Raw genomic sequence first — 12554 nt, forward strand, 5'->3', positions numbered from 1 at the left:
TAATATGTATGTTTAAATTTTTGGTCCATCTTGGGTGTGTGTGTGGTGTGTGTATAAATTGTAAAGTGGATAGAATTTTTTTCAGATCCTGCCCGTTAAATCTTTGTTCATTTTTCAAACAAAATGTATTAACTCAATTTTCTTTTGTTTTCCCATTTGTAGGGAAGTCTTGAGAGTTTTTCTGGACTGGGTCTGGTACTAGGGCCTCCTTTGGGTGGCTTCCTGTATCAGTCCTTTGGCTACGAGGTGCCTTTCATTCTTCTGGGATGCATAGTTCTGCTGATGGTTCCCCTCAACATGTGTATTTTACCTAATTATGGTAAGACCTCATATATTACTCACTTTAAGAACCTTAAATTCAAGTATTTTTATGCCTTTGTAGGAGACCAATTTAACATATACACAGTTCTATTTTACATAATCAATAATAGCTTTGTAGAGCATGCTGAAAGAATCGATCCTCTTTTCAGAAATGTTGCTGTAAGCAATCAGTTTATGTGAATTTCTGTCTGTCATAAATTCTTTCTGACCTATAGAACTAGCAAACATTAAATTCCTTATCATAAAACATACGCAGTGCCCATCAGATGTCTTTTTGATTTAAAATGAAAGATTCACCATCTGCTTACAAGGCTCTGTGACAGGAGGACAAAGTCAGACCTTCCTTCCCTGTGGTGCTTGCAGCTGTGTACACCACAGCTCAAGTGCGAGGACACAGGGCCGCATCAGGCAGTAACGGGAGTCATCTTGGCTCCAAAGCTTCATGCCCCATAGGAGTCATCCTATCCTTAACAGCACTATGGGCACAGCTGCCAGGGTCTCCATGAGGCATGCGCCGGGTACAGTAGTCACCATAGTCAGGGAGGCACAAAGCATCGCATATTGATGGTTTGTTTATAGTTCCTTCTGTACAGATGAAATTTACCAGTCGGGGGTTATTTTCATTCTACGTAAGATTGCCTAGCAGTGGAGTAGGCATTTTACCGTTGTCAGATTACTAGTGGAACAGAGCTGGAGGGGAGCTTGTCCTCTTTCTGTGCGTAGTGATGGTTATTTCTGTGGTAGGGCGTCCTGGACTGTGCTCAGACTGGGTTCACAGGTGAACACTTGGCTGTTGACTAAGAAACTGATACCAGGTCGTATTCTCATGCAGCAGGAGAAGGAGTTGTGTTAACTCTTTATCAGTAACGCCGTATAAGGAGAAAAGACTTTACTAGTTAATCGTGGGACGTGTATTTAGAGCTTCTGTGGTCGGGTGCTGGACTGGCCTCAACATCAGTAATTCCCTGCGTCCTGGCCTGCTCTCCTCATCTCTGCCCATCACCCCCACTACCTGGTATCTTTTGAAGCCCTTTTAATCCCTGCCAGCCTGGTTACTTCTTCCTCTTCATTTCTCTTATTCCTCAATTAAAATTTCCCTGCATCTTCAATGAACTTAAAGTTCCAGTTAGCTATGGGTTTTTTTGTCTCTTTGATTTCTTTTTTTTTTTTACTGTTTATTCTTTTCCTTTTTATATATATATATCTTTATTGGAGTATAATTGCTTTACAATGGTGTGTTAGTTTCTGCTGCATAACAAAGTGAATCAGCTATACATATACATATATCCCCATATCTCCTCCCTCTTGCGTCTCCCACCCTCCCACCCTCCCTATCCCACCCCTCTAGGTGGTCACAAAGCACCGAGCTGATCTCCCTGTTCTATGCAGCTGCTTCCCACTAGCTATCTATTTTACATTTCGTAGTGTATATATGTCCATGCCACTCTCTCACTTCGTCCCAGCTTCCCCTTCCCCCCGCCCTGTGTCCTCAAGTCCATTCTCTACGTCTGCGTCTTTATTCCTGTCCTGCCCCTAGGTTCATCAAAACCATTTTTTTTTTTTAGATTCCATATATATGTGTTAGCATACAGTATTTGTTTTTCTCTTTCTGACTTACTTCACTCTGTATGACAGACTCTAGGTTCATCCACCTCACTACAAATGACCCAATTTCGTTCCTTTTTATGGCTGAGTAATATTCCATTGTATATATGTGCCACATCTTCTTTATCCGTTCATCTGTTGACGGACATTTAGGTTGCTTCCATGACCTGGATATTGTAAATAGTGCTGCCATGAACATTGCAGTACATGACTCTTTTTGAATTATGGTTTTCTCAGGGTATATGCCCAGGAGTGGGATTGCTGGGTCATATGGTAATTCTATTTTTAGTTTTTTAAGGAACCTCCATACTGTTCTCCATAGTGGCTGTATCAATTTACATTCCCACCAACAGTGCAAGAGGGTTCCCTTTTCTCCACACCCTCTCCAGCATTTGTTGTTTGTAGATTTTCTGATGATGCCCATTCTGACTGGTGTGAGGTAATACCTCATTGTGGTTTTGATTTGCATTTCTCTAATGATTTCTCTAGTGATGTTGAGCATTCTTTCATGTGTTTGTTGGCAATCTGTATATCTTCTTTGGAGAAATGTCTATTTAGATCTTTTGCCCATTTAAAATGGTTTGGCAAACTTTCTGTTTATCTAAAGAAGGATCTTCTATTTAGATTGAATGGAAAAACCTGGTATTTTTTTTTTTTTAATCTCAAAAATTGATAATGTTGAGGGTATAAATATTGATTTGGGGGTTCCCATTGAGTACCTTTAAAAATTAATGTTTTAGGAAAGCTTATAGATAGAAGCTAGAAAATTAAATTTTCTTTTATTTTGATGATATTGGCAGAATTTTGTTCTATAATTCCACCCCACTCATTTAACTGCTTCTAGACCCATGAACAATGTAACTTTAGGTTTGGGTGTCTAAGAGTCAACTTCGGCCCCTCCCTCTCTCTCATCCTTTATATCTGCTCTCCAAGTCACCTCTTCCATACTGCGCTAAAGAAATATTTTTAAAACACAGTCAAGTACATGACAATCCTCTTAATAAAAATCCCTAAATCCATGAAATGAGAGCTTTATCCTGAAAGCCACTAGGAGCTGTTGTTAGGTGTCAGCAGGGGAGTCACATGAGCTGGACTATCTCCCACTTCTACTCTACCTAACTCTTACTCATCCTTCAAAACTTAATTTGTATGACCTCTTCTGGGAAGTTTTTCTGAACCTTCTCAATCAATGATCTAAATGCTAAGTCACTAGTGCCACAATGCTCTGCGTTTTTCCTGCCCCTTCACACCTGAGGGCCACACCACTTCCTCATCTCTAAGAGCAGTTTCCTGTGTCAGGCATTGTCAACCATGGAGTCCTGTCCCTCCAAGAAGAATGTATCAGAATTGGAGGAAGCAGAGAGAATACCTGAGTAGCTTGGAAAAGCTCCCCAGGTGATTTTGTCATGTGCCTCTGGAAGTAGGTATCACCGTAAGTTTTCATTGCTTGGGCTTCATCAACAGCTTAGTTAAACTCATTATGTGTTCATTTTCATGTACGTTCCTGTATGTTCTTATTGCGATAATCCCCTTTCCCACTTTGGATTTAGAGAAAGGGACCATTTATGCCATAATAATTTGTCTTATACCATACATCCATAATACCTTCTATATGCACAATAAATGTAGTTGATTACAGTTGATCTTTTATCATTTATATTTTAAAGGTGACTAATAAACATCTGTAATATACAATCCAAAATCCACACCCAATGAAGTCTCCCTGCTGGCACTGCCACACTGAGCCGCAAGGGGGTGCCTATCCCCATTCTAAGTCAAATCTGTAGTTAAACATCCTAGGCTGGGCTCACAATTGGTTCATCATTGAATATTTGGCTAATAATTAAGAAACTAACACCACAGTTTAACTTTATCCCTCATATTCTGACAAAGTCCAAGTGTAGTACTTAAAATAGTTGAACCACACTTTATGCTTTTTTGGTACTTTGCTCCCTACTGGATCATTATTCACCAAGAATTTATTGAGTAATGAACTGTGGTGGGTGCTTTTGGAGAAACGAGGATATGTCAGTGCTGATTTGGCCCTCAGAGAGCTTCCTGGCCTGGCTCAGTGCACAGTCTCCTAACCCGTCCCCCTGTCTCCATTTCCCAGGAGACCACAGAGGGGTCTCTTTAAACCACAAATCTGGTTCTCAGTCTTTGTTTGAAGTGTCTAGTGATTTCCCGGGCTTCTTAGCCTATTTTACAAGTGCTGCATAATCTTATCACTACATCCTTCTACAATGTGATCTCTCCTTCCTACCCTCCAATCTCCATCCTCCACCTTTGCTTCTGTTCTTTCATTTCCTCAAACAGAATCGTTTTCCCTCACTTCTGAGTCTTGGAATGAGCCATTCCTGGATAATATGCCTGGATTATTCTTTCCTCCTTCTTTGCTTGTTCATCTCAAGCTCATCTTTTAGGCAGCAACTTAGATATTACTACTTTTGGAAATTCTTTCCTAAACAGCTTTCCCTGTTTTTTTAAGGCAACCCTCTCATATGCTCCAATCCATACCCTCCTAGCTCCATCCTAGCTCTCCCCACGCCTTACTGTATCTTCTCTGTGAGGTCAGGGTCTGGGTTTGTCTCCTTTGCCTTTGTCTGCCCAGCATTTTACATGGTATCTGACTCAGCATAGATTTTGTTCAGTAAATTAGTTGGAAGATAGGAAAGTCATCAAGCAGTAGAAAACCACATAAAATGAAATACAGTTTAAGTGCTAAATTACATGGTATAGATTAGAAGTGCAGTAGGAAGCAGAGGTAAAATTTGTGGCGTAATTAAGGTCACAGCCAGACTTTACAGAGTGAATAGAACTTGAAAAATTAGCAGGGGAAAAAGAAGGGAGTTGTAGGATATGATTGGCGGCTTGGAAACAATCATGCCTCATGCTTGGCATGGTGCAGAAGTTGTGTTGCTGTTGGAATGGTGGGACATGAGGTTGCTGTTCAACTGACCTTTACTGCCAAATGGAATGTACACATGATTCAGTAGCATCTCATTCTTTTTTTTTTTTTTTTGGCCGTACCACACGGCATGCAGGATCTTAGTTCCCTGACCAGGGATTGAACCCACACCACCTGCAATGGAAGCAGGGAGTCCTAACCACTGGACTGCCAGGGAAGTCCCTAGCATCCCTTTCAATCCAGTGTTTTTTCTTACGAGCAGAAAAAAATTGTTTTGTATTCTTTGATTAACTCAGATTCCTCCTCAGCACACACACATTGTTCCCTGATAAAGCGTCTGGCTTTTCCTATGCACCAAATCAAACTTTACATATTCTCTATCCCATCTGGGAAGGCCTCACTGACTTCTAGGTTATGACCCGTAACCAAGACTGCTTCTTCTCCTCACACTCTGATTCCAGTTGATTCTTTCTGAATTAGAGAAATTATTTTTAAGAACACTGAAATGGCCTCTAGGTTTGAATAACTTATATGCAAATTTTAGGCAAACTCAAAAGTGTGGTTATTTTGATTACTGGATAAAGGTGACCTTACCAATTTTACTTTTCAAAATAGATTGAAAGATAAAGTTAAGCAATTTTCATTACTCTCATTTCTTTTTTTATTTTTACCCCACAGAGTCTGATCCAGGGAAACACTCATTCTGGAAACTCATCACTTTACCCAAGGTTGCCTTTATATCCTTCGTCATTACCTCACTCAGCTCAGGTTTTGGCTTCCTTGATCCTACGCTGTCCCTCTTTGTTTTGGAGAAGGTGCGTAGCCTGGTGATGCAGACCGCCACATTGTAGCGGGTGGACATAATTGCTTGCTCTCGGGCCCTGCTTGATGGAAAGTCCTGGGAGTGGCTTCAAGAAGGAGGCAGAATGAGAGCTACTCACCAAGACAGCCTGTACCTTCCCTCTGTGACATCCCTATAACTAGGGGTCTGATTTGGTGTAAATGAAAGAAACCTTTCATCTGGTCTCCTTTTTCCAAGGCCTTGCTCGAGTCACTGTAGGTCTGGCTTGGGCAACATCCTGGCTGCTTAATAAGGATACTTTCCTCTGTTTTGATTCCAGTGAGGCATTTGCGGTACTTAGTGGCTCATTTAATGTGAGGTGTCCCTTCTTTTCTAACAGATCCCCTCTGGGTCCATTTACTTTTTAGTCTATTGCGTACATATTCAAAAGACTGTGGGCTATATTAATCTGAGATGGGAGAAAGGAACCAAGAATCTCTCTCCATCTTTTTAATGCTGAAAATTATATACTGAATTTTAAAGTTTGATGTTATAGCAATTTGTTCTTAGATATTTTTGAAAAAAGATTATTAATAAATAATGCAATAAATTACTAAGTCTGATAGTTAATTATACTGGAGAATTAATCTGTGTTTATAAAGACAGAAATCTACTAGCTGCAGTCCATACTCACTTTATTTGAGGCCCTAGAATGAAAAAAGCACTGTTACCAGAAACACAGCCCCTTCAAGTCAGTAAAGACAGTTTTGGGTATTTCACAGGTAAACTTGGGGACTGTTATTTTAGTGCCGGACCCAAGTTTTGGAAAATAATATAATATCACACTTAAGAAGTGAGCATCTATGAGGTAATGCATAAGAAAAATACTTTGTGTTTATGGTGACACATTCCATTCACATTATCAACAACGTGTCTCTTTTTTTAAAAAATAAATTTATTTATTTATTATTTATTTTTGGCTGCATTGGGTCTTCATTGCTGCACGCGGCTTTCCCTAGTTGCGGTGAGCGGGGGCTACTCTTCGTTGTGGTGCGCGGGCTTCTCATTGCAGTGGCTTCTCTTGTTGCGGAACTCAGGCTCTAGCTGTGTGGGCTTCAGTAGTTGTGGCACATGGGCTCAGTAGTTGTGGCCCATGGGCTCTAGAGCACAGGCTCAGTAGTTCCGGCGCACAGGCTTAGTTGCTCTGCGATATGTGGGATCTTCCTGGACCAGGGCTCGAACCCGTGTCCCCTGCACTGGCAGGCGGATTCTTAACCACTGAACAACCAGGGAAGCCCAACAACATGTCTCTTTAAGTCATTTTTCTGTCCTTTTAAGAAGTGTGTCCAAACAATGAAAAAAAAAATTTGTAACCAGTCTCTCATAAACCCAAGTTGCTCGTGTCTAACTTATAAAAAAATCTTTAGAAATGTACTTTCTGGTTTTTCTGTCACATTTTTGTTCCTGTTGCCCTTCTTCTGCCTTCTTAACAGTTTTTTGTATTGGCTGTTTGCTGTCCAGTTGCTCAGCCTTTTAGGGAAGAAGGGTTCCACCCTGTCTCCCCCCTGTTATAAAATCAGAAGAGGACATTTCTGACTTTTGTATCTTGCTACTGTCTTTAAAGGACTGATTTTTAGCTTGAGTTATGTCATTAAAATTATTCAAGCATATACTGATGTATAAATAGATCTCATGGGCTTAATTAAGGATTAGTTAAGGAAATTAAGGAAAATGAGAACAACTCAGATAACCAAGAAAGGCATTTATATCATGTTGGTAACAGTAACAGTAGCAGAGTTATGAGGTGGCTTACTACTTTAGAAGCCTTTTAAAATGTGTCATACCATCTAATTCTTTAATTAGAAATTAATATCTCTTTGAGATGGATAGAACAGATATTATTGTCAGTGTTTTTCACACCAGTGCACTTCAGTCTGCGAGCAATGAGCATCACCTGGGATTTTTGTAGAAATGCACATTCTCAGGCCTCATCCCAGACTCTTTTGAATCAGAAATTCTAGGGCTGGCGTCCAAGAACCTCTTATAACAAGTTCTCCAGACTTCTCTGGTGGCGCAGTGGTTAAGAATCCGCCTGCCAATGCAGGGGACACGGGTTTGAGCCCTGGTCCGGGAAGATCCCACATGCCTTGGAGCAACTAAGCCCGTGCGCCACAACTACTGAGCCTGCGCTCTAGAGCCTACGAGCCACAACTACTGAGCCCATGTGCCACAACTACTGAAGCCCACACACCTAGAGCCTGTGCTCCACAACAAGAGAAGCCACCACAATGAGAAGCCCACGCACCGCAAGGAAGAGTAGCCCCCGCTCGCAGCAACTAGAGAAAGCTCATGCGCAGCAACGAAGACCCAGTGCGGCCAAAAATAAATAAATACATTTATTTTTAAAAAACCCACAAGTACTCTAGGTAATTTTTTGTGCATACTAACATCTGCAAAGCACTGATTGACATGTAAAAATGCTATAATTCATAGAAGGATAATTATACTATATTTAATGTCAAATGCTACAAATCAAAAACATCCAGGACTTCTGACCTGTGGTTAGGTTTTTTCCCCTATAGAGAAAAAGTAATCCGTTTATAAGAGTAAGGCAAAAATTAGGAAGGATGCTGTTAGTAGTAGCCTCATGGCAGATAGTAAGAGCTGAAGAAATGGTAGAAGGAAAAGATAGATATTTATTGAAAAAATGACTTAACCATGTAACTTTAACACAGGATTTCTTCTACAGTTTAATTTACCAGCTGGATATGTGGGACTGGTATTCCTGGGTTTGGCGCTATCCTATGCCATTTCTTCACCACTGGTGGGCCTACTCAGTGATAAAATGCCAGTATGTATACTTCATCGATAGTTAAGAGTTACTTTTGTATGTCTAGACTGATGGTTGTCCAACTGTACTTCCTGAACTCTAGAGGTCCATTGATTAGAATTGACATATTCAGTTTTTAAGAAATTTCATCTTTATTGAGGTATGGTTGACAAATAAAATTGTAAGATATTTAAAGTATACATCATGGTGATATGGTATACATACACCCTGAGAAAGGATTCCCTCCACCTGGTTAATTAACGTATCCATCACCACAGTTACCTTTTTGGGGGGGTGGAGAGCAGTGAGAACATTTAAATTTTAATATATTCAATTTTTTTAGCTGATGGAGAGGTTCCAGTGTGAGGCTCAGTATGTGCCAACCTGCCATCACCCTGAACAGATTCACTTTTTTTTTTTTTTTTAAAAGATCTTATGTGGCCAATTTACTAGTTTTTATTTATTTATTTATTTATTTATTTATTTATTTATTTATGGCTGTGTTGGGTCTTCGTTTCTGTGCGAGGGCTTTCTCTAGTTGCGGCAAGTGGGGGCCACTCTTCATCGCAGTGCGCGGGCCTCTCATCATCGTGGCCTCTCCTGTTGCGGAGCACAGGCTCCAGACGCGCAGGCTCAGTAGTTGTGGCTCACGGGCCTAGTTGCTCTGCGGCATGTGGGATCTTCCCAGACCAGGGCTCGAACCCGTGTCCCCTGCATTGGCAGGCAGATTCTCAACCACTGCACCACCAGGGAAGCCCCAGATTCACTTTTTAATTGCTTCATCTGGGAGAAGAGGAGTCTTAACGCTAAAACTGTTGAAAAACTCTTGGATTAGACTTTCTAAAGGAAAAAGTTCCCTTGATGCAAAAAAGTGGTTTGACCTTAATAATTAGGGCAGAGCCCCAAAAGTAGTTAGGACTTGACCAAGTTGAGAGGATAGAATTTAGTTTTTCTGTGGGAGTGAAAGGATTGGTCGTGTAAATATGCATCAGTTATCCCATCGCCATCCTGACAAAAAATCCTTTCCATTCTCCTTTAACTAGGTCTAAGCCGTTCAGTCCAGATGACTAGTACACAGAGCTAGTACTGTTAGCCAGGTCTCAAGCTTCTATGACTTGAGTGCTTATTTTTGTGTTTCCCCTCTTAATTAGATGTGGGTATATATTTATGAAGACCTATTACATGGAGATTACTTGGTAGTCCAGGTGGAAAAAAGCAAGTGTCTTAAACAGTGTTTGTAACTTAGTTTTAAGGCATAGCCTTATATAACTGAACAGATATCGTACCCCTATAATTTTTAGCCTGCGTTTGAGTAGTTTATAAGGAAACATTTTATTTGGTACTTTTTAATAATGTGAATTTTCTAGATAGTGCATCTACTTGGTCATTCCTTGTGGTGACTGCTTTTTAAATTGTTATATTTGGAACAGTTTATCATGTGCAAAATCTACCATACACTCCCTTTCCATGGAATACTTGTCCTTTGCTCAACCCCTGTCTTGGGGTATATTGCACTTGCTTTTGTGTTTACCATCTACCTGTTTTCTCTTACATGTAAAATTTTGTTTTCTCCAATGTATTTGGATTTTTTAATATCACGACTTGTGTTCTTCAATGATTTCTTTATTTTCCTAAATTATGGAAGATCTTTACCTCTAAGAGTTTCTGTGGACTTTCTTTACCAGCATCTAAGGAAATGGCTTCTCGTTTTTGGAAACTTAATCACAGCAGGGTGCTACATGTTCTTAGGACCTGCCCCATTCTTGCACATTAAGAGGTAATTTTTTTTCTTCTTTTGAATTTGTGGCAAAATAACATTAGGAATTATTTTAAAAATTTTTGGTGTAACACTGATATGCTTAGTATCTTTGAATCTTATTTAAATAATTACCAGATTTAGGACTATATTGAATTGTTTGTTTTACTGACAGTATTACTGGATGCTAGCAGTGGTCTAGGCAAACAGGAATGCATAAAATCTGAATCAAATTATAAAAATGCTTATATTCCCTTTGTATTTCAATTGCACATTTGTACTTTATTTAATTTTTTAAAAATTTATTATTTATTTTTGGCTACGTTGGGTCTTCGTTGCTGCGCACGGGCTTTCTCTAGTAGTGGCGAGCATGGGCTACTCTCTGTTGCAGTGTGTGGGCTTCTCCTTGCGGTGGCTTCTCTGTTGCGGAGCACAGGCTCTAGGCGCGCGGGCTTCAGTAGTTGTGGCACACGGGCTCAGTAGTTGTGGCTCGTGGGCTCTAGAGCTTAGGCTCAGTAGTTGTGGCACACGGGCTTAGTTGCTCTGCGTCACGTGGGATCTTCCCGGACCAGGCCTCGAACCCGTGTCCCCTGCATTGGCAGGCGGATTCTTACCCACTGCTCCACCAGGGACGTCCTGTACTTTATTTTAAAAGTAGCATTTGTTAATCTACCTTTAGCTGATAGTTCTTAGAACATACTTTTGTTTTTTCTATTCCTTCTTGCCCCTTGAGGAGGGAACTAAATCTTTTTTGTTTCTGTATCATCCTTAGCATATGGTAGCTGCTTAATAAAGCTTGTTTATTATAATTTATTTGCTAAAATAAAGTGAGCTACTTAGAGCTTTTTAGGTACCTCTGGGACAAAACATGATATGGAAAAAGGAATGATTTCAGAGTCTTTCAGATTTGGGTTTGTATTTGGGCTTTGCCCCTTCCTTGGTATGTGAACCTGAGCAAATCATTTAACTTCCAAGAGCCTCAGTTTTCTTATCCATCAAAAAAGCCGATAAGAGTACTGTTGAAATAATTTTCTAGGCTCAAGATAGAGTGACTCCAGCCCAGGGTGCCATGTCAGCAAACCAAAACTTAGAAAACTTTCATGTCCCTGTAAATGCTCCTCTTGACCAGAAAAGCAGTCTATCCAGTCACCCAGTCACCCCCAAACGCCAAGCCACCAACTGTGGGCCGCTCACCCCAAACAAGATGGACTGCGTAGCCCCAGACAATCAGATATTACCTGTTTTTCTCTTCCTTGTTTTTTTTTTCCTTATCCTGTAAAAGCTTCCTGCCTTCCATCCCATTTTTCAGTTCTCCAAAATGAGACCATCCACTTCATGAAGTGTTAAATAAAGTTTGTTTGTATTACCTAGATTGTCTTCCTTAATCATTTTTAACAGACTTACATGGCAGGGTTGCTGCAATGATTCAGTAGAATAATGGATATGAAGTAACTGATGTAGGGCCCGACATGGAACACATAGCAGGTTCCTGTCACTTCCTTTACCATTTTCCTTCTGTGCCATTTTTCAGTCAGTGGAATTTCAAAGCCAAGTGCTTGAAGGAGCAACATTAACATTGACATTTTAACCAACTTTGAAAGGTTTTTACATGGTGATAAGAAGGCAGGTTGACTCTAGGCATGTGACATGTGTGACCAAAGATATTGGGATAGCAGGATAAATTGATCGTTTTCCCCCCTCAGAAATGTAAGGAGTTAAAAGATGCTTTCACTGAACAAAATGGGATCAGATGGGGATAAGAACCAGACTAGTCATGTCATCTGTGAAACGAACTTCTCTGAGATCCTGCCTGCCCTCCTTGGCGTGAAGCTTTGTTGTCTCTTTAAATGTTAATTTTTCTCCAAAACTCTCTTGCAGTCAGCTCTGGTTGTTGGTGCTGATACTAGTCATAAATGGTATCTCTGCTGGAATGAGTTTAATTCCAGCTTTCCCGGAGATTCTCAGTTGTGCACAGTAAGTTACTTCCATGGCTTGAAGGACTGTATTGTGATTAGCAATAAACATCACAAGCTTTCTTGAATTTCTCAATTTTGTAGGATGTTGGATATTTTTTTTCAATACTAAACCTTCATGATTTCATGTCATGCAATATTGTGATATAAATAGTATAAGCAAAAATACAATAATATAAATGATAATATATAGGAATATTAATACAATGATAGGTAAAATGGGTTGTGGATAGAGGCTCGGCTTAGTTTACGCCTCGGTATAGGTATACTTCTAAACAGCCAAAGCATATATATGTATAAGTGAAGCACTTTGCCGTACAGTAGAAATTAGCACAACATTGTAAATCAACTATACTTCAATAAATTAAAAAAAAAAAAAA

The 12554-nt window shown here is 40.1% G+C and overlaps 1 protein-coding gene across 3 annotated transcripts in view; it reads left to right on the forward strand.

Annotated features, from left to right (window-relative positions):
- The window catches only part of SLC18B1 (solute carrier family 18 member B1), a 31016-nt gene that overhangs the window by 13270 nt on the left and 5192 nt on the right, over window positions 1–12554 (forward strand). For 2 of the 3 annotated variants that reach the window (XM_068550965.1, XM_068550967.1), the window contains 5 exons: window positions 163–319; window positions 5513–5649; window positions 8365–8466; window positions 10131–10222; window positions 12080–12175. In XM_068550965.1, the coding sequence (XP_068407066.1) occupies window positions 163–319; window positions 5513–5649; window positions 8365–8466; window positions 10131–10222; window positions 12080–12175 (584 nt within the window). The remainder of the gene's footprint in view (window positions 1–162; window positions 320–5512; window positions 5650–8364; window positions 8467–10130; window positions 10223–12079; window positions 12176–12554) is intronic. The other variant, XM_068550966.1, reaches the window with a different exon arrangement.

This window comes from Eschrichtius robustus, chromosome 9 (genome assembly GCF_028021215.1).
Source record: "Eschrichtius robustus isolate mEscRob2 chromosome 9, mEscRob2.pri, whole genome shotgun sequence".
NCBI classification, from domain to species: Eukaryota; Metazoa; Chordata; class Mammalia; order Artiodactyla; family Eschrichtiidae; genus Eschrichtius; species Eschrichtius robustus.